This window comes from Bos grunniens, chromosome 15, assembly GCF_055505025.1.
Source record: "Bos grunniens cultivar Pamir isolate PY7600 chromosome 15, Bosgru_T2T1.0, whole genome shotgun sequence".
In the NCBI taxonomy this organism is placed as follows: Eukaryota; Metazoa; Chordata; class Mammalia; order Artiodactyla; family Bovidae; genus Bos; species Bos grunniens.
This window is the reverse complement of record NC_141179.1, coordinates 79,715,872-79,734,451: the sequence shown is the minus strand read 5'-3', so window position 1 is coordinate 79,734,451 and position 18,580 is coordinate 79,715,872. Positions and strand designations below refer to the sequence as shown.

The 18,580-nt window shown below is 36.3% G+C and overlaps 2 protein-coding genes across 2 annotated transcripts; both read right to left on the bottom strand.

Annotated features, from left to right (window-relative positions):
- Nucleotides 1-2,512: 2,512 nt before the first annotated feature.
- Nucleotides 2,513-3,454, bottom strand: LOC147358654 (olfactory receptor 8K3-like). The gene has a single exon (XM_086342099.1). It carries the CDS (start codon nt 3,452-3,454, stop codon nt 2,513-2,515), a length of 942 nt encoding a protein of 313 aa, XP_086198225.1.
- A 10,095-nt stretch (nt 3,455-13,549) lies between these two features.
- LOC147358653 (olfactory receptor 8K3-like) lies at nt 13,550-14,491 on the bottom strand. The gene has a single exon (XM_086342098.1). It carries the CDS (start codon nt 14,489-14,491, stop codon nt 13,550-13,552), a length of 942 nt encoding a protein of 313 aa, XP_086198224.1.
- Between the last annotated feature and the right edge of the window lie 4,089 nt (nt 14,492-18,580).

Genomic DNA, 18,580 nt, shown 5'->3' with positions numbered 1-18,580 from the left:
GCAAGTGACATTACTTTGCCAACAGTGTACATCTAGTTATAGCTATGGTTTTTCCAGTAGTCATGTATGGATGTGAGAGTTGGACTATAAAGAAACCTGAGCACTGAAAAATTGATGCTTTTGAACTGTGGTGTTGAGAAAGACTCTTGAAAGTCCCTTGGACTGCAAGGAGATCAAACCAGCCAATCCTAAAGGAAATCAATCTTGAATATTCATTTGAAGGACTGATGCTGAAGCTAAAACTTCAATATTTTGGCCACCTGATGCGAAGAACTGACTCACTGGAAAAGACTGTGATGCTTGGAAAGATTGAAGGCAGGAGGAGAAGGAGATGACAGAAAATGAGATGGTTGGATGACATCATTGACTTGATGGACATGAGTTTGAGTAAGCTCCAGGAGTTGGTGATGGACAGGGAAGCCTGGTGTGCTTCAGTCCATGGGATCACAAAGAGTTGGACATGACTGAGTGACTGAACTGAAGTGAACAATCCCTAAGCCCATTCATGTTCTTGCAAATGGCTTTATTTGATCTTTTTAATGACTGAGTAGTATTCCATTGTATATATGTGCTATATCTTTTTTATTTACCCCACTGTTTTTGGACATTTATGTTGCTTCCATGTCTTGACTACTTTAAACAGTGCTGCAATGACATTTTGCTGTGTATATATTTTGAATCATATTTTTCTCCATATATATGCCTAGGAGTGGGATTCCAGGGTCATATGGTAGCTCTATTTTTATCTTTTATGTAACCTCCATACTGTCCTCCATAGTTTCTTTATGAATTTATATTCCCACCAATATTTTAGGAGGGTTCCTTTCTCTTCACACCCTTCCAACATTTATTGTTTGTGGATATTTTGAGGATAGCCATTCTAGCTGATGTGAGGTAATATCTCATTGAAGTTTTGATTTGCATTTTTCTAATAATCAGCAACGCTGAACATATTTTCATGTGTCTTTTGACCATCTGTATGCCTTATTTTGAGAAATGACTAGGTCTTCTGATTATTTTTTGATTGTATTATCTAGATTATGTTTTGATGTCATACAAACTTTTAACTAGCCCTTGGTCTTGGATATAGATTTTCCCTTATTGCTTTATCTGAATGTTTTATGGTTTAGCATTTTAAACCTATTTTTTTTTTTTCATTTTGAATACATCTTTATAAGGTTTGGGTCAGCATTATTTGTTAATTTGTTTATTTTTGTCTCTGTACTCCCAATAATGTCAGCACATGTTTTTAAAAGGCTATCATCCATTTTTTGGATATACCATCTTTTTTTATCCATACTCATATTAAAGGAGATCTTGGTTGTTTTGTGTCATGTTGTTTAAAAATTGTATTCCAGTGAAGATGTTTTATTAACGCTTCATGGGATAAACAAATAATTTTATTGCAAGATACTAAACAAAGCATATATTGTAGACTAATAGCCTCAGTAAAGTTGCAGGATTATTAAGTAGAGTAAAAGGTAGCACATGGGAAAATGTAGAAATCACTTATAAAAAGCAAGATAATTGCCTCCCTGCCATGTATTAGGCCTTAGAATTATGGCATAGTGCCAACAATGATATTGTTTCCCTTTGCTTTCCACAAGTAGAATAATGAATTGTGCAGTTAAATACTGAAAGTCAATTAAAACTTACTGCATAAACAGTGTTGATAAAAATTGGAAACATCAACCCAAGGAAAGAGAACCAACACAATTAATTCATCAGTGTTTCTCTTACTTAAGAATACAAAAAGTAGAACATTACTTTTAAACATGGATAAATATTTTTATTCAAAAAGACAAAATTATTTTACTATCCCTTAAATGAAACTACTAATGAGAAAGAATTACCACTTGAGAGAATAAGAAGTACCAATCTGGGAGCTACTGAGGGATCCCAAATTTTATCTTCATTTAAATGTCCTCTGATTTCAACAAAATGTATGAATTGAGACAAAATCAGGCTTCAGTCAGACTTATGAATTGCTGAATTGCAACATAGTTTCAGTTAATAGGTAAATAGATTCTTATAAGGAATTAGAGGAATTGATGATAAAAAAAATGTGGGATCTCAGTGTTAAAGAATAAGGGTATTTGAGAAAATAAATGTGATTGATGGCTTCAAATACACAGATTAAATATACTGTGGAAAAGTATGAAGGCAAAATCAAAAGAAAATAAAGAATTCACAGACACACACAACATGCCATAATTTTATTCTAAAAGATGAGAAAACATTCAGGAACCTGGACAGTCATTTCTTTGTCTATATCTACCTAACACATTCTCCTAACATTTACTTAGTTTATATACAAAATTGGTCTTTTATGCTCAAGGCAAATTTTTTCACTATTTTTTTCATTAATCTCTTTGCAGCAATTGGAAGTGCCTAGTATATATAATATAATATATAAATAATTGTTGAACATATTTATACTCACTACTTAATTTGGAGGCACATAGAACAAAATTTAGAGTCCATAACCAGTTTATAGAAATTGTATTGCATGTTAATAAAAAAGGTTGCATGATTTTTTCCACACCCTATGTAGTGCACATTTTACATCTTTATTCCTCAAGCTATAGATTAATGGATTCAACATAGGGATAATGAGAGTATAAAATATGGAAGCCACTTTATCAGTGTCAAAGGAATGGCTGGACTCTGGTTGCACATACATAAATAGTAAAGTCCCATAGAACACTATGATCACAGTCAAGTGGGATCCACAGGTAGAGAAAGCCTTGTGCCTGCCTTCAGCAGAGCTCATCCTGAGAATGGATACAAGAATGAGAAGGTAAGACACAAGAACTATCAGAAGAGACAAAATCAAATCAAACCCAGCTAAAATCAGAATAATCATTTCTACTTCATGTGTATTTGAGCAGAGCAAAGGTAACAAAGGAAGACTATCACAGTAGAAATGACTGATGACTCTGTAGCCACAGAAAGATAAATTAAATAATTTTACGGTGACGAGAAGAGACACAAATGTGCTGTAGACACAGGGGATCGCTACCAGCACCCAGCACACTCTTTGTGACATGATGACTGGGTAGAGAAGAGGGTTACAGATGGCCACATAGCGGTCATAAGACATTGCTGACAGAATAAAAATTTCACTAACAATAAATACAAGAAAGAAAGCTAGCTGCATAGCACAAAAGTAATAGGAGATTATATTTTGATACTCAACAAAATTTACCAACATTTTGGGTCCCACAGTTGTTGAATAACCAAGATCTGTAAAAGCAAGGTGTCTAAGAAAGAAGTACATGAATGTCTGAAGCTTGGAGTCCATCTTGGTGAGGATGATCATACCTAAGTTGCCCACCACTGAGATCACATAGATGATGAGGAAGAGCCCAAACAATGGAGCCTGCAGCTCAGGGCAGTTGGTAATTCCCATAAGGATGAATTCATTTAGCACTGTTCCATTGTGTGTTTCCATTCAGGTTTATTAAAGAACCTGTTCTGGGTAGAAACATCAACATAGTCAATAGGTTCTATGTATCATTATCTGGAAGAGTTTCACTATGCAAAGCTGGTATAAACAGATTAAACTTTCCAATTTAGGATATTTGAAATAAACTCATCTCGTGGCTCAGATAGTAAAGAATCTGCCTGCAGTTCAGGAGATCTGGGTTCAATCTCTAAATTGGGAAAATCCTTTGGAGAAGGGAATAGCAACTCACTCCAGTATTCTGGCCCAGAGAATCCCAAGGACAGAGGAGCCTGGCAGGCTACAGTCCATGGGGTTGCAAAGAGTCAAACATGACTGAGCAACTAACACTTTAATTTTCCTAAGTATAATAAAATATATAAATAGTGATAGAGACAGAGATAGTTGCTGTTTCTCAACTGGAAATTATTTTACTAACCAAAGGACATTTGTCATAATTGAGAAGACATGTTAATTGTTACAACTGGAATGTGGAAGCTATTGGCATATGATGGTTAGAGGTCAGTGATGTCTCTAAACATCCTATAAAGCACCATATCTGTCTAAAATCTCAATAGTACTAAAGTTGAAAAACCAGGATGTTATAGATAGATGATAGATAAATAGACAGATACATATGTACATACATAGATGTATAGATACAGACAAGAAATACAATAGATACAGACATAGATATGACAAGAAAAAAGTTAAGACATAAATTTGAGGGCTACATATATAAACTATTATCGTGCTGTTCTTGTAAACTTTCTATAATTTCTGTCTAGTCATTTATATAATTGCAATTACATAGTGACACGTATAAATTAAATTTAATAATATGACAATACATATGCCAATTATATAATAAATTATGATGCTATTAAATACTATCCATAATAAAATTTTAAAATCAGAATTCAGAAAATGTGTAGAACTTGCTACTCCAAGACAGAGTTCTTTGCACAGTTGATATAGGCTGAAACAGTTAACACACTTGAGACATATTAGACAGCTATATAAATAAGAAAACTGTAGCAGATTGCAATGAGATTTATCTGTATTTCTGTGAAGAAATATATAAGACATATAATACGTAGATAGAAAAATAGATAGATGATAGATACCTAGAATCTCTGTTCTAAATTTTTTATGGTATATAAAAAGGGCTAGTTTGGGCAAATAATTCAACTTATCTGGAAGTTTATTTTCATACACAAAGCCAATATGGTTACAGGATTGTCAGGTGGGAAAGAGGATTAAATAATTAAATTCTTTATGTTACCTGGAAATCAAGTAGATAAATGTATGTATATATATATATATATATATAAAATATACAAAATGAAGTCAACAGCTTAGCTCAAAGAGATCTTTATGTATGTAAATTCATCTGCACTGTGACATACCTTCTTTGTCAAGGCAATATGATTAACAGGTGAGGATTATATAATGTACAATGGAATACATGCAATTTACTCCAAGCCTTGCCCCTTCTGCAGAAATAATTTTGGGCCATCAGAGTGCTTGAATTTTTTTATCTTCTAAATTTCTTAGTTATTTTAGCAAAATGCAAATAAAATTTTATTTTGATCTATATTTCCTTAAAATATTAATCTGACCCAAGGGGCATTTTCACTATAATGGACTTCTATAACTTGTAAGAATTGAAATGTACTTTATTATGCAAGAACCCAGGGTAATATGAGGGAATTTGAGTAAATTGGAAGAAAGAGAAGTAATTAGCATCGTTTTCATATCTTGAATATCATAATAACTTGCTTTGAATAAAGTGATGCTAAACGCTTACTCCTTGGAAGGAAAGTTATGACCAACCTAGATAGCATATTCAAAAGCAGAGACATTACTTTGCCAAACAAAGGTCCGTCTAGTCAAGGCTATGGTTTTTCAGGTGCTCATGTATGGATGTGAGAGTTGGACTGTGAAGAAAGCTGAGCACCGAAGAATTGATGCTTTTGAACTGTGGTGTTGGAGAAGACTCTTGAGAGTCCCTTGGACTGCAAGGAGATCCAACCAGTCCATTCTGAAGGAGATCAGCCCTGGGATTTCTTTGGAAGGAATGATGCTAAAGCTGGAACTCCAATACTTTGGCCACCTCATGCGAAGAGTTGACTCATTGGAAAAGACTCTGATGCTGGGAGGGACTGGGGGCAGGAGGAGAATGGGATGACAGAGGATGAGATGGCTGGATGGCATCACTGACTTGATGGACGTGAGTCTGGGTGAATTCCGGGAGTTGGTGATGGACAGGGAGGCCTGGCGTGTTGCGGTTCATGGGGTTGCAATGAGTCGGACACGACTGAGCGACTGAACTGAAACTTTAAAAGGGGACTTCCCTGGTGACTCAGGATTACAGAATTTGCCTGCCAATGCAGGAGACATGAGTTCAATCCCCGGATCAGAAAGATCCCATGGAAAGGAAATGGCAACACATTCCAGTATTCTTGCCATGGAAAATCCCATGGACAGAGAAGCCTGGCAGGCTATAGTCCATGGGGTTGCAGTCACCTGGAACTTAGCAACTGAGCACAACGGGCCACAGTATGATAAAAAAAAGTTCAAAATTCCTATGTTAAGTAATAATGTTCGAGAATGATGGGATGAAATACACTATAGAATGGCTATACATGGATCCTTGCATATTATTTTAAATTTTACATCTTAAGCCAAAGACATTCCTTCAACTATAATACAAAACATAGTTATTTTTATATAATCAAATAAAAATATATCTGAAAGACCTTAATAATATACATATCAAGAATATACCAGTGTAAGAAGTGGATGGCAGTTTAAGGTAGATAATTATTAAATTTAAAATATTGTGAGCCTGAATGTTTCTTTAAAGAAATAGAAATGATACAGATTACAATAAAAATTACAGTGACAGTAATAGCTAAAGGATCTCTATAAGAAAAGGAATAAAAGCACAATTTTATAACATTACATGTGAAAATGATTACATGAAATCTGCATTTAATTCACTAAAAATACTGCTTACAATTTTATGACCTCCTAATCACCAGTCTTGCCTTGATGCATACACTTTTCTTATATCAGAAATATTGAAATGTGCATCACTAGAGAATATATTTAGAGAAATATCTTCAATATATTTAATAAGAAGTAGAATGAAACTTTAATACTACATATGCACTTTCACTTTTCACATTCATGCATTGGAGAAGGAAATGGCAACCCACTCCAGTATTCTTGCCTGGAGAATCCCAGGGATGGGGGAGCCTGGTGGGCTGCCTTCTATGGGGTTGCATGGAGTCGGACACGACTGAAGTGACTTAGCAGCAGTAGCAGTATGAAACTTGTTTTTGTTTCCTTGCTTTGCAATTATGAAAGTGAGAAAATACAAACAGCAAATTTCAATTTTCCTGTAAATATAAGAAAAGATGGAATTTTTTTTTGTTTTTCTCTCATGTTTTAGCATTCTACAAGAACCAAATAGTTTTCTCAGAATTTAACATCTTTGTTGACTATCAATTGTTATTTTTTTAAAGCTGTACCTCATGAGATAATTACATATTTTCCGTCAGATCTCACTTGACATCAAAGAATATGTTGATCATTGTACCATTATCATAAAACGGGCTACTTAGAAGTCTCTTAATATGCAAATAATGTTTTCTACATCTCAGTGTGAGGTGAGAATTCCATTTTGCCTCATCAAGGGATCTGGAAAGAATTATACTTTTACATTTATTTAAATAATCATTAAATGTTAAATGATGTTGAGGGGAGGTCACACAAAAGCACGTGGAGCACTAAATAAGAATTCAGAAGGAGTTTTTAAAGGAGTTTTTTACCTCCAGCTTTTGAATTTTCCCAATTTCTAAAAATTCACGTCTCTTTTGTTATGTGTCATTTGCTCTCTACTTTGCCCTCCATTAGAGATATCGTTGTTTATATAAAATAAATATCATGGTGATGTTTCAAATGTGCTTTTCAGCATTTTTCTGTCATCCTATGGAGTAACATTCAACAAATTAATATGAAGAGACAAGAAGAGAGGTCCTGTTCCTGTTCAGGAATTATGGAGTAGTGGAAAACAAAGAAAATGGTATCAAAAGCGGTCTCATTTTGCTTGGGCTTTGCCACTGAGCTAAACTGGAACTTTGAATATGTCACTGAAACACTGTTGATATTGAAAATGGGGCAAAACATGAAATATCCTGTTATTTTACCTGTAATGAAGCATCTCTCATGACCCTCACCTGTATTTCTGACATGGCTAAGTGAGAAGAATTTATGAATTTCTTTCACTTTTTGAGATTCTCCCTGAGGAGATGCCAAGCAATTTGTTGATTATCCCTAGAGTACTGAGAGCAAAACAACAAGTCTAGAGACTGTCTTTTAATTGACTGGGACATTTTTCTTTTCTTTCTTACTTCCTGACTTCATTCCTCCCACCCCCCTTCTTTCTTTGCATATATATACATACATTTATATATTTGTTAACTCTTGGTTAACTTTCCTTTTGTAGCACACAAGACTCTTGATTAAATCTTGCATCGATAGGGCATGTCCACTAAGAGTCAGTATTTCTACAGGTTCTCCTCAAATGTGTGACTTTGGAGAAATTTTCAACATTGTTTTATTATAGTATTTAATATATTTAGGAAATTAAAATAATGTTATGCTGATATGAGATGTCACCCCCTTGCTTTGTTGCCCATGTGATTGTTTTTAATTATCTCTCTGAGACAGAAATTACTTACTTACTGTTACTTCTTATTTCTGGAGAAGGAAATGGCAACCCACTCCAGTATTCTTGCCTGGAGAATCCCATGGACAGAGGAACCTGCTTGTCGACAATTCATGGGGTTGCAAAGAATTGGACATGACTGAGCGACTAAGCACGCCGCAGCACTTCTTATTTCATCGTGAGTTTCTATCACATGGCTGTTTACAACTTCTGCTTTTTTTTTCATTTTCTTTACTGCATAAATTACCATTTTAGTTATTCCAGTCTGTAACCCCATTCCAATAAGCACCTGTGTCATCACATACTCCCTGTGCCTGCCTTTTATAACCACACCTCTTTTCTACCATTCCCAACCCTTGGCCATCACTAAGCTTTTCTATTGCTACATTTTTTCATATAAAAAGTAGGAATTGGAATTTTCTTCAACATAAATCTCTTGAGATTCTTTGGCACTTTTGTGTGTATAGATCATCTATTCCCTACGTTGTTGAGTAATATTCCATGATATTGATGATAATTTGTTTAAATATTTACTTATTGAAAGACTTGTGTGTTCTTTCCACTTTTCTACTATGAACTTTCACTTAAAAGTGATTGCATTTTTGGTGATGAAAGTTTTCCCCTACTCTTCTAGGTTCTTTTGACCTCAAATGGATGAACATTTCTGCTGTTTCTGGGCTTTGATGACCACACAAAAATAAATAAATAAATCAATAGCTCCAGTGGAAGAAAGACGTCTTCTTTCCAAAGTGGCTCTTGTCTGGATATATAGTTAGATTGACATAAGATTAACAAGACTAAACCATATATATTTTATTTAGTAATTGTACATGTAGATGGGAGTCATCACTAGCCTAATTAAGATCCAAGAAATGAGTAAGCTGAATTGCTTATATGGGCTCTGCAGATGGCCTAGTGGTAAAGAAACTGCCTGCCAATGCACCAGACAGAAGAGAACTGGGTTTGATTCCTGGGTTGGAAAGATCCCATGGAGTAGGAAACGGCAACTCATTGCAGTATTCTTTCCTGGAGAATTTCATGGATAGAGGAGGCTGGTGGGCTAGTCTATGGGGTCATAAAGAGTCAGACACAACTGAGCAACTGATCACACAAATGTTCATACACTCAGTTCAGTTCAGTCACTAAGTCATGTCCGACTCTTTGCAACCCATGAATCGCAGCACGCCAGGCCTCCCTATCCATTACCAACTCCCAGAGTTCACTCAGACTCACATCCATCGAGTCAGTGATGCCATCCAGCCATCTCATCCTCTGTTGTCCCATTCTCCGCCTGTCCCCAATCCCTCCCAGCATCAGAGTCTTTTCCAATGAGTCAACTCTTCGCATGAGGTGGCCAAAGTACTGGAGTTTCAGCTTTAGCATCATTCCTTCCAAAGAAATCCCAGGGCTGATCTCCTTCAGAATGGACTGGTTGGATCTCCTTGCAGTTCAAGCGACTCTCAAGAGTCTTCTCCAACACCACAGTTCAAAAGCATCAATTCTTTGGTGCTCAGCTTTCTTCACAGTCCAACTCTCACATCCATACATGAGCACTGGAAAAACAATAACCTTGACTAGACGGACGTTTGTTGGCAAAGTAATGTCTCTGCTTTTTAATATGGTGTCTAGGTTGGTCATAACTTTCCTTCCAAGGAGTAAGCGTCTTTTAATTTCATGGCTGCAGTCACCATATGTAGTGATTTTGGAGGCCAAAAAACTAATACAATTTCTGATGCTGTTTATACGCTAGGCTGAACCAAAAGCAGCAATTATAGGCAAGTCACTAAATATATGGGAAGACTAAAGACAAAGGAACTTAATTCTGAATATTCATTAAAAGGACTGATGTTGAAGTTGAAGCTCCAATACTTTGGCCACCTGATACAAAGAGCTGACTCATTGGAAAAGATCTTAATGCTGGGAAATTTTAAGGACAGGAGGAGAAGAGGGTGACAGAGGATGAGATGGTTGGATGGCATCACTGACTCAATGGACATGAACTTGAAAAAACTTCAAGAGATAGTGAAGGACAGAGAAGCTTGATGTGCTGTAGTTCATGGGTCACAAAGAGTCAAACATAACTTAGTGACTGAAGAACAACATTTAAAATGGAAAAAATATATATATTAGCAAACTTTGTTAATCTCTACATATTTTGTTCTCTTTCTGGTTCATCTTTGGAGGGACTATACAATGTACAGCAAGATTTATTTTAGAAATAGGTTATTGGGATAGATATAGTCACAGTTTATTTTTTTCAAATCCAGACATTAGATTCTTCTACTTTTTTTCTGTTATAAAAGTCACACGTATTCACTGAAGATAATTTAGCAAACTACATATCCAAAAATATTAATTTAAACATTTTCATGTTCTCAGAAGCTATCAATATTTAATCATCATTTTACTGTATCTTTGTCCAACATACATTTTCCAAAAACCAAAATTTCTCTGCATTTATATTTGGAATGTTTATATTCAGTACATATTTTTCTTAGTCATTTAAAAAAATCAACTATATAAATTCCTTACATTTTACCTCACTTGAAAAAGTATCTATAATTATTTTTTATTCCAATAAATTATTTTAATTTGTATTTGATTTTTTTCATTTTATTTTATTTTTTAACTTTACAATATTGTATTGGTTTTGCCACATATCAACATGAATCCACCACAGGTATACACGTGTTCTTGACTACATAAAGAATTTAATCCGTGATGGTAAAAAAAGTGTTTAAACTATGATGCTAATAAACTTTCATGAGTGTTAAAAACACTAAATATAACCAAAGAAAGTGGAAATTTAGAAGGGTTAGGAGAGTTCACAAGACATAATATTTATATAGTGGTACTTATCTTACTACACTTTCACTGGAAACATAGTATAGAATAAATCATGGAATTACCTTCGTTTGCTTCTTATAAGAATTAACAAATTGATCTTAATAAAAATATATCATAAGCTCTTATGAACCAATATTGAGGAAAGTCGCCCCATGAAAGAGACAGCAAGCCTAATTCAGTATAGAAAAGACCACTTATGTAAAGATGCACAAATGTTAAACAAGAAATATTCTTGATCTTCACAGAGGTCAGGAAATGTAACAACCTCATGAAACAAAGGTCCATATAGTCAAAGCTATAGATTTTCCAGTGGTCATACAGATGTAGGAGTTGTACCATAGGAAGGCTGAGTGCTGAAGAATTGATGCTTTCATATTGTAGTGCTGGAGAAGACTCTTGAGTGTCCCTTGGACGGCAAGGAGACCAAACCAGTCAATCCTAAAGGGAATCAACCCTGAATATTCATTGGTAGGACTGATGCTGAAGCTGAAGCTCCATTACTTTGGCCCCCTAATGGGAAGAGTAATCTCATTGGAAAAGATCCTGATGCTGAGAAACATTGAGGACAAGAGGAGAAAGGGGTGGTGGAGAATGAGGTGGTTAGTTAAATTAATGACTCAAAGGATATGAGTCTGCTCAAACTCAGGGGGATGGCAAAGGACAAGAAAGCTTGATAGGCAGCAGTCTGTTGGGTCTCAAAAAGTCGGACATGACCTATCAACTGAATAACAACATTAAACAAGAAGAAGCAGTTAGGAATCAAAATTCCCAAAAATTATACATACAAAATTAAAAGTGTCCATGGGAAACCTCAAGAGATTTATTTTTTCTGCATCACTAAGATATAATTGACTTACAGCATTGTGTAAGTTTGTGTTGTATAATGTGTTATTTGATACTCTTACACACTGCAGCATGATTACAACTTAGCATGAAGTAATACCTCCATCAGTAGAAGGAGAAAGGAGTGGCAGAGGATAAGATGATTAGATAGCATCACTGACAATGGACATGAATTTGAGCAAACTCTGGGATTCTCTGGTGGCTCAGTAGTAAAGAATCTTCCTGCCAATGCAGGAGATGCAGGTTTAATCCCTGGGTCAGGAATATCTCCTGGAGAAGGAAACAGCAACCCACTTTGGTATTCTTGCCTGGGAAATCCCATGGAGTGGAGCCTGGCTGGCTATAGTCCACGGGGTCCCAAATAGTCGGACATGACTTACCAACTAAATGATAAAGATGGGATATAGTGGCATGCAGAGAAGCCTAGAGTGCTGTGATTTATGGGGTTGCAAATACTTAAACATGACTTAGCGATTAAACACCACCAACAATACCTCCATCATATTACTTTCTTTTTGTGATGAAAGCATTTAAATATTGCTCTCTTAACCTTCAGATATACAGTAAAGATTGCTAACTATAATCAAGGAAATTCATCTTAATTGGAATGTCCACTGGTATAGAAAATGAACTGATTGAAATAAAATATTGTGCTGATTTTGTAGGTTACTGAATTGCAAAGTGTGCTGAGTTAATAGGCTTTCTAGGGCTCATGTATGAAAGTAACTTCACTGATGAAAGCAGAGCAGGACACTAACCTCCTCCATGCGGTATGGAAACATCTGGGAAAGTTCAGATAATTGCTGAGGTCAAATCATTATGCTACACTGAGCCTCCTTGAAACCACAACATGTTTAACTTTTGTGTTGTGTTCTCAGTCATGCCCAATTCTTTGTGACCCCATGGAGTGTAGCCCACCAGGCTCCTCTGTCCATGGAATTTTCCAGCAAGAATACTGGAGTGAGTTGCCATGTCCTTTTCCAGGAAAGTTTAATTTTTCATATGCCTTAGAAGTATATGGAGGCTCAAACAGATAGATGTTCTTACACAAAAACATATGCAAATGCCCAAACGCACACATAGTCATGGGGAAGTTTATTCTAGTAGTTGAGAAAAGCAATAAACATTTAAACTCACTTTTTATATCTACTATTCTTCCTTTCTCATTGGTAAAGACCCCAATGCTGGGAAAGATTGAGGGCAGGAGAGAAGGGGACAAAAGAGGATGAGATGGTTGGATGACATCACTGACTCAATAGACATGGGTTTGGGTGGACTCCAGGAGTTGGTGATGGACAGAGAGGCCTGGCGTGCTGTGGTTCATGGGGTTGCAGAGTTGGACGACTGAGCGACTGAACTGATTCTTCCTTTCTCACACACAGCATACCCACTCTCCTTACCTGCTTGAATACTCTGTAGTTTCCTAATCAATTCTCCTGTATAATGACATTTACTTAATTATATTTATGATTAATCTCTCTCACTCAAAGAAGGCAGATATTTTCCTTACTTTGTGTGCTAGTGTAGGTACAGCACATAAATGTGTTACTGGCACATAAAAGCCAATCTCTAAAAGTATATTGAACTTATTTGTGTTCACTAGTCCATTTAAAGACACACAGAGAAATGTTTGAAGCCCAGAATCTAAATGATAGGAATTGTATTGTATGTAGGCTTTAAGAGGAAATGTTACAAAGCTTATTCCACATATTTTGTAGTGCATATTTTACATCTTTGTTCCTCAAACTGTAGATCAAGGGATTTAACATGGGGATAACAAGGGTGTAAAATATAGATGCCGTTTTATCAGTGTCAAAGGAGTGTCTGGACTCTGGTTGCGCATACATAAATATCAAAGCCCCAAAGAACACTGTGACCACCGTCAGGTGGGATCCACAGGTAGAAAAAGCCTTGTGCCTACCTTCAGCAGAGTTCATCCTGAGAATGGCTACAAGGATGAGCAAATAAGACATAAGAATTATTGGAAGGGAGAGGATCACATTAACACCTGCGAAGATCAGAATGATCAGCTCAATTTCTTGCGTATTTGAACAGACCAAAGATATCAAGGGGAGACAGTCACAGTAGAAATGTTTGATGACATTGTAGCCACAGAAGGATAAATTAAAAATCTTTACAGTGATTATAAGAGACACGAATGTGCTATAGATGTAGGGGATTGCCACCAGTATCCAACACACCCTTTGTGACATGATGACTGTGTAAAGCAGGGGTTGACAGATGGCCACATAGCGGTCATAGGACATTGCTGCCAGAATAAAAAATTCACTTATAATGAACATGATGAAGAAAGCCAGCTGTGTGGCACACATGTAATAGGAGATTGAATTTTGACTCAAAATAAAATTTGCCAACATTTTGGGTCCTACAGCTGTTGAATAGCCAAGATCAGTAAGAGCCAGGTGTCTGAGAAGGAAGTACATGGGTGTCTGTAGCCTGGAGTCCACCTTAGTGAGGATGACCATGCCCAGGTTGCCCACCGCTGAGATCACATAGATGATGAGGAAGAGCCCAAACAATAGAGCCTGCAGTTCAGGGCGGTCTGTGATTCCCATGAGGATGAATTCACTCAGCACCGTTCCATTGTGTGTTTCCATTCAGGTTTATTAAAGAACCTGTTCTGGGTAGAAACATCAACATAGTTAATAGGTTCTATGTATCATCATCCGGAAGAGTTTCAGTATGCAAAGCTAATATAAACAGATTAAACTTTCCAGTTTAGGATATTTGAAAATAAACCCATCTTGTGGCTCAGACAGTAAAGAATCTGCCTGCAGTTCAGGAGATCTGGGTTCAATCCCTGAATCGGGAAAATCCCCTGGAGAAGGGAATAGCAACTCACTCCAGTATTCTGGCCCAGAGAATCCCAAGGACAGAGGAGCCTGGCAGGCTACAGTCCATGGGGTTGCAAAGAGTCAAACATGACTGAGCAACTAACACTTTAATTTTCCTAAGTATAATAAAATATATAAATAGTGATAGAGACAGAGATAGTTGCTGTTTCTCAACTGGAAATTATTTTACTAACCAAAGGACATTTGTCAAAATTGAGAAGACATGTTAATTGTTACAACTGGAATGTGGAAGCTATTGGCATATGATGGTTAGAGGTCAGTGATGTCTCTAAACATCCTATAAAGCACCATCAGATCAGATCAGTCACTCAGTCGTGTCCGACTCTTTGCGACCCCATGAATCGCAGCACGCCAGGCCTCCCTGTCCATCACCAACTCCTGGAGTTCACTCAGACTCACGTCCATCGAGTCAGTGATGCCATCCAGCCATCTCATCCTCTGTCGTCCCCTTCTCCTCCTGCTCCCAATCCCTCCCAGCATCAGAGTCTTTTCCAATGAGTCAACTCTTCACATGATGTGGCCAAAGTACTGGACCATATCTGTCTAAAATCTCAATAGTACTAAGGTTGAAAAACCAGGATGTTATTTATAGATAGATGATAGATAGACAGATACATATATACATACATAGATATAGATACAGACAAGAAATACAATAGATACATGCCAGGAGCCGGCATATTGCATATTGAGTGCAGCACTTTCCACAGCATCATCTTTCAGGATCTGGAATAGCTCAACTGGAATTCTATCACTGCCGGGAGCCAGCGTGAGGAGCTCCACCCATGACAAAGGTCATGAGGAAGGCTCGGCATACGCAAAGGCGGGATCGAGCCTCAGGAGTCCCCCTGGAAATTCTCGAGCATCTACCCCCAAAACCAGAGTCTGCCTATTTTCTGCTTTGTGCTTTCCCCTACACCTCTGACTTTACGGGAGGCTGTCCTCCACTACCTCTCTCTGAAAAAAGAGTTAGCTTACAGCTCCAGTTAATAATTCCTGGGTGTGACAGTGTTTCAACCTACAAACTCCTTTGGAAATCCTCTAGCCTGCCTGAATAGGTTTTTCCGGCCACATGTGATTGTTCAGAGCCTCCCAACTGTGAGAGGCAGGAGATGTTCTAAACTGTCTAAACACAGATTCCTTTGTGTAGTTAAAAGATTGATTAGAAATTGTATTGGTGAAGGGATTTTCATTTGTTGGGCCAATGTTTGCTGCTAAGTTTCCATATCGCTTACCTGCTGTGTCCCTGGCAGTGTATTGATTAATATAATAGGTGTAAGTAGTAGCTTTAATATTTGTAACCTGGGACCCTTGAGTTAATTCTTTTTCTTGTTATAGCCCACCACACCCTTGCTCTGTAGGAATGCAACTTTATCTAATGCTTTTGGAGGGTGGCTCCTGACCAATCACCTTTAGAGAAAAATAAGTTTTCTGAAGAAAGGGTCTTAAAATGTTAACAGGCCTCCGGGCCAGAAGATGATGCAAATCACCTAAGCTTTTGCATATGATAAGTTTGCGGGAAGAAAGCCTGGCTTGCTGCATGACTCTACCCCTTCCCCCATTATCCTCTATGCATAACTTAAGGTATAAAAACTACTTTGGAAAATAAAGTGCAGGCCTTGTTCACCGAAACTTGGTCTCCCCATGTCGTTCTTTCTCTTACCTTCTGGCTGAATTATTCAGCCTCTTTTCTCCACTGAATTTCCTCACTGAGCTATCCTTATTCTATTACTCTTTATATCCTTAATTAACGTTTAATTAAGCAATTGTTTCCTGATCCTCGCGGACACCGTCCCGGCTTCGAATTTCCTGGATCCTCCGGGGCTGGACCCCGGCAGATACAGACATAGATATGACAAGAAAAAAGTTAAGACATAAATTTGAGGGCTACATATATAAACTATTATAGTGCTGCTCTTGTAAACTTTCTATAATTTCTATCTAGTCATTTATATAATTGCAATTACATAGTGACATGTATAAATTAAGTTTAATAATATGACAATACATATGCCAATTATATAATAAATTATGATGCAATTAAACACTATCCATAATAAAATGTTAAAAGCAGAATTCAGAAAATGTGTTGAACTTGCTACTCCAACACAGAGTTCTATATAGTTCTATGCACAGTTGATACAGTTAACACACTTGACACATATTAGATAGCTGTATAAGTAAGAAAACTGTAACAGATTGCAGTGAGACTTATCTATATTTCTGTGAAGAAACATATAAGACATATAATAAGTAGATAGAAAGATAGATGATAGATAGAATTTCTGTTCTAAATTTCCTTATGGTATATAAAAAGGGCTAGTTTGGGCAAATAATTCAACTTATCTGGAAGTTTATTTTCTTACACAAAGCCAATACACTTACAGGATTGTCAGGTGGGAAAATGAGGATTAAATAATTAAATGTCTTTATGTTACCTGGAAATCAAGTACATATTGGTTTAAATATATAAATGTGTATATGTGTGTATGTATGTGTATATATATATATATATATAAAATAAAGTCAATATCTTAGCTCAAAGAGATCTTCTTTATGTATGTAAATTCATCTGCACTGTGACATACCTTCTTAATCAAGGCAATATGATTAACAGGTGAGGATTATATAATGTACAATGGAATACATGCAATTTACTCCAAGCCTTGCCCCCTCTGCAGAAATAATATTGGGCCATCAGAGTGCTTGGATTTTTTTATCTTCTAAATTTCTTAGTTATTTTAGCAAAATGTGAATACAACTTTATTTTGATCCATATTTCCTTAAAATATTAATCTGACCCAAGGGGCATTTTCACTATAATGTACTTCTACTAACTTGTAAGAATTCAAATGTACTTTATTATGCAAGAACCCAGGGTTATATGAGCAAATTTGAGCAAACTGGAAGAAAGAGAAGTAATTAGCATTGTTTTCATATCTTGAATATCATAATAACTTGCTTTGAATAAAGGGATACTAAACTTTAAAAGGGGACTTCCCTGGTGACTCAGGCTTACAGAATTTGCCTGCCAATGCAAGAGACATGAGTTCAATCCCTGGGTGAGAAAGATCCCATGGAAAGGAAATGGCAGCACATTCCAGTATTCTTGCCATGGAAAAGCCCATCGACAGAAAAGCCTGGCAGGCTACAGTCCATGGGGTCGCAGTCACCTGGAACTTAGCAACTGAGCACAACAGGCCCCAGTATGATAAAAAAATGTTCAAAATTCCTATATTAAGTAATAATGTATTAGAGTGATGGGATGAAATACACTATAGAATGGCTATACATGGATCCTTGCATATCATTCTTAATTTTACATCTTAAGCCAAAGAAATTCCTTCAACTATAATACAAAGCATAGTTATTTTTATATAATCAAATAAAAATATATCTGAAGGTCCCTAATAATACACGTCAAGAATATAACAGTGTAAGAAGTGGATGGCAGTTTAAGGTAGATAATTATTAAATTTAAAATATTGTGAGCCTGATTGTTTCTTTAAAGAAATAGAAATGATACAGGTTACAATAAAAATTACAGTGACAGTAATCGCTTAAGGATCTCTATAAGAAAAAGAATAAAAGCACAATTTTATAACATTAGATGTGAAAATGATTACATGAAATCTGCATTTAATTCACTGAAAATACTGCTTACAATTTTATGACCTCCTAATCACCAGTCTTGCCTTGATGCATACACTTTTTTTATGTCAGAAATATTGAAATGTGCATCACTAGAGAATAAATTTAGAGAAATATCTTCAATATATTTAATAAGAAGTAGTATAAAACTTGTTTTTGTTTCTTTTCTTTGTTTTGCAA

Bases quoted from the DNA above. Each gene is read 5' to 3' on its own strand.
- LOC147358654 (XM_086342099.1), bottom strand. From the start codon at position 3,454: ATGGAAACACACAATGGAACAGTGCTAAATGAATTCATCCTTATGGGA.
- LOC147358653 (XM_086342098.1), bottom strand. From the start codon at position 14,491: ATGGAAACACACAATGGAACGGTGCTGAGTGAATTCATCCTCATGGGA.